This window comes from Limulus polyphemus, unplaced genomic scaffold (genome assembly GCF_000517525.1).
Source record: "Limulus polyphemus unplaced genomic scaffold, Limulus_polyphemus-2.1.2 Scaffold7567, whole genome shotgun sequence".
NCBI lineage: Eukaryota > Metazoa > Arthropoda > Merostomata > Xiphosura > Limulidae > Limulus > Limulus polyphemus.
This window is the reverse complement of record NW_013673177.1, coordinates 10,549-12,907: the sequence shown is the minus strand read 5'-3', so window position 1 is coordinate 12,907 and position 2,359 is coordinate 10,549. Positions and strand designations below refer to the sequence as shown.

The window sequence follows — 2,359 nt, the reverse complement described above, 5'->3', positions numbered from 1 at the left end:
AGCCCTCGTGTAGCTTTGCGCGAAATCCGTAACAAACAAGCCACTGGGAGGGAAGTGAAAATCTTATATAAAAATAAATCAAAACAATAATGATGACTTGTTATAGGATATGCAAATCGCTGAAAACGTCGTTAATTATTAATAACGTCAACAGGCATTTTTTACAAGAAAAGCAACCAAAAAGTGTATTGGCAAGTATTGATAATGCAACAAATTGCAGAAGAAAACGACCAGAGCCAAATTACAATAAGAATATTTGACATGACAAACTTTTGATGGAGGTTTAAGCAATTAAAAAATACGCTGCAGAAATATTGACAGAATGCACAACCGTCAGACAGATCATGATCGAACGTGGCGTTATTGACTGTAACGACGTTGCTAGGCTCCAAAATATATTTAATATAACGTGCTCAATCTTGTATACCATAATGTGAGAAAACCATAATTATCTTTACTCAAACTGTAGTAATTGTAATTCTGAACCTTGCATATTTTTATAGGGAGAAAGATCGCCACCAGGATCACCTTGGCCACTGCCCCGAGAATGGAAAAAATCGTTAACTGTGTTAACCCTTGACCCAAACAATTTTTATTTGTCCTCTAATGCTGAAGAATGTGATGTCATCAGGAAGGCTACCAATCGTTACAAGTCTTACATTTTGATTGATTCCAAATATGGAAAGGCTAGCCCTAATCGTCCTGTCATGCCCGGAATACAAGTGAACGTGGATAACAAGGATTGCGGTTATCCTAAACTGACCAAAAACACTGACCAAGAATCATGTAAGTAAATACAAGTTTCAATTACATTTTATTGGTTAATCAATCTTATATTTACATTTGCATTGGCGAAGTCTTTTTTGAAAGTTTTTTCTTTAAGCATGTGATGAAGCCTTGACGGAATGTGAGAGTACAGGACACAAACTTTCCAATACACACGAATAATAACTGTAATGTAACGGTTTAGGCATCCAATCACGTAAATTGTTTACACTGAATGTAATAATAACGTTAAAGTAAACAACAATGTATAGGTAAAAATGTATAATGTAAACAATGGTGTTCATGTAAACAATCATGTTAATGTAAACAAAGCAAAGTCTCAAGTTTTTAGCGACTCTCCAAACAATAGGCAGGATGGGGGGGGGGTGATCAGAGTAAATCATCTAGAAATATAGCATCTCAATTAGAAATCTAATATACCTACGCTACCTGCTGGAAAAATAAACGTCGTTCGCAAATTGGCTTACCTATTATTACGGTGTTTTTAAATAAATTAATGCTAGTAAATGTTTCATATCAACTTATGGTTGTTGTTTAATTATTCCAAGGCTACTGGAGGGCTATCTGCGGTGTTTTTAAATAAATTAATGTTAGTAAATGTTTCATATCAACTTATGGTTGTTGTTTAATTATTCCAAGGCTACTGGAGGGCTATCTGCGGTGTTTTTAAATAAATTAATGTTAGTAAATGTTTCATATTAACTTATGGTTGTTGTTTAATTATTCCAAGGCTACTGGAGGGCTATCTGCTCTAGCTGTTCCTAATTAAAAAAATATAGACCACAGAGAAGGCAGATAGTCAACACCAACCACTGCCAAATCTTGGGCTACTTTTTTATCAAGGAAAAGTAGGATTGACCATCACATTATAGCGTCCCCACATGTGATAGGGCGAGCATGTTAGGTGAAGGGATTCGAACCCAGTGCCCTAGTCACCAGGGCAATTCTCGTTGGAGACATTCAATTTGGAAACTCGCCAGCCACGAGAATTCTTACGTTATTTGAAGTAGAAAAGTCAGTTTTTATACCCCTGTATAACGTTTTGTGAGAAACTTCAAATTTCAACTACGTATTGTTACTCCTCTGAACATTCTTACGTTTTGCATTTGAAAAGTATGGAATTCGTATTAAAGTGTTCGACTTAATACAAAAAATACGGAGGATTAAAAGAAATATTTTAAAGACAGTTTTCTTTGTAATTTCTTTTAGTAAGTATGCCTTTGATAGCACGGTTTGATGTCAGCTGTAGCATCGAATTTCTTAAAATGTTTTTAATCATGTTTATTGCCTTGAGAGAAAAATAAACAGGTTTCTAAGAAATGTGTCTAAATGTATTCTTTATTTACATTTAATTTAAGATATCAAGAACAGATATCGTAAAGAACCGTTAAGTTATAACGCAGAAACTGATGGAGCAAAGCAGAGATTATAACCAAACCTTAGTTTTAATTTGAACAATACTCCCTGTATGGAGATGGAACTCGTATGATTTCTGTGTTATAACAAGCCGCTGTAATCACCAGAATGAAACAATATGATAAAACTGGTATATTTGTTCTATTGAACCCCCCCC

The 2,359-nt window shown here is 34.7% G+C and overlaps 1 protein-coding gene across 1 annotated transcript in view; it reads left to right on the top strand.

Annotated features, from left to right (window-relative positions):
- LOC111089844 (beta-hexosaminidase subunit beta-like) overlaps positions 1-2,359 on the top strand; it is a 19,440-nt gene that overhangs the window by 13,985 nt on the left and 3,096 nt on the right. The window contains exon 2 of the mRNA XM_022403008.1: positions 504-786. Within this exon, the coding sequence (XP_022258716.1) occupies positions 504-786 (283 nt within the window). The remainder of the gene's footprint in view (positions 1-503; positions 787-2,359) is intronic.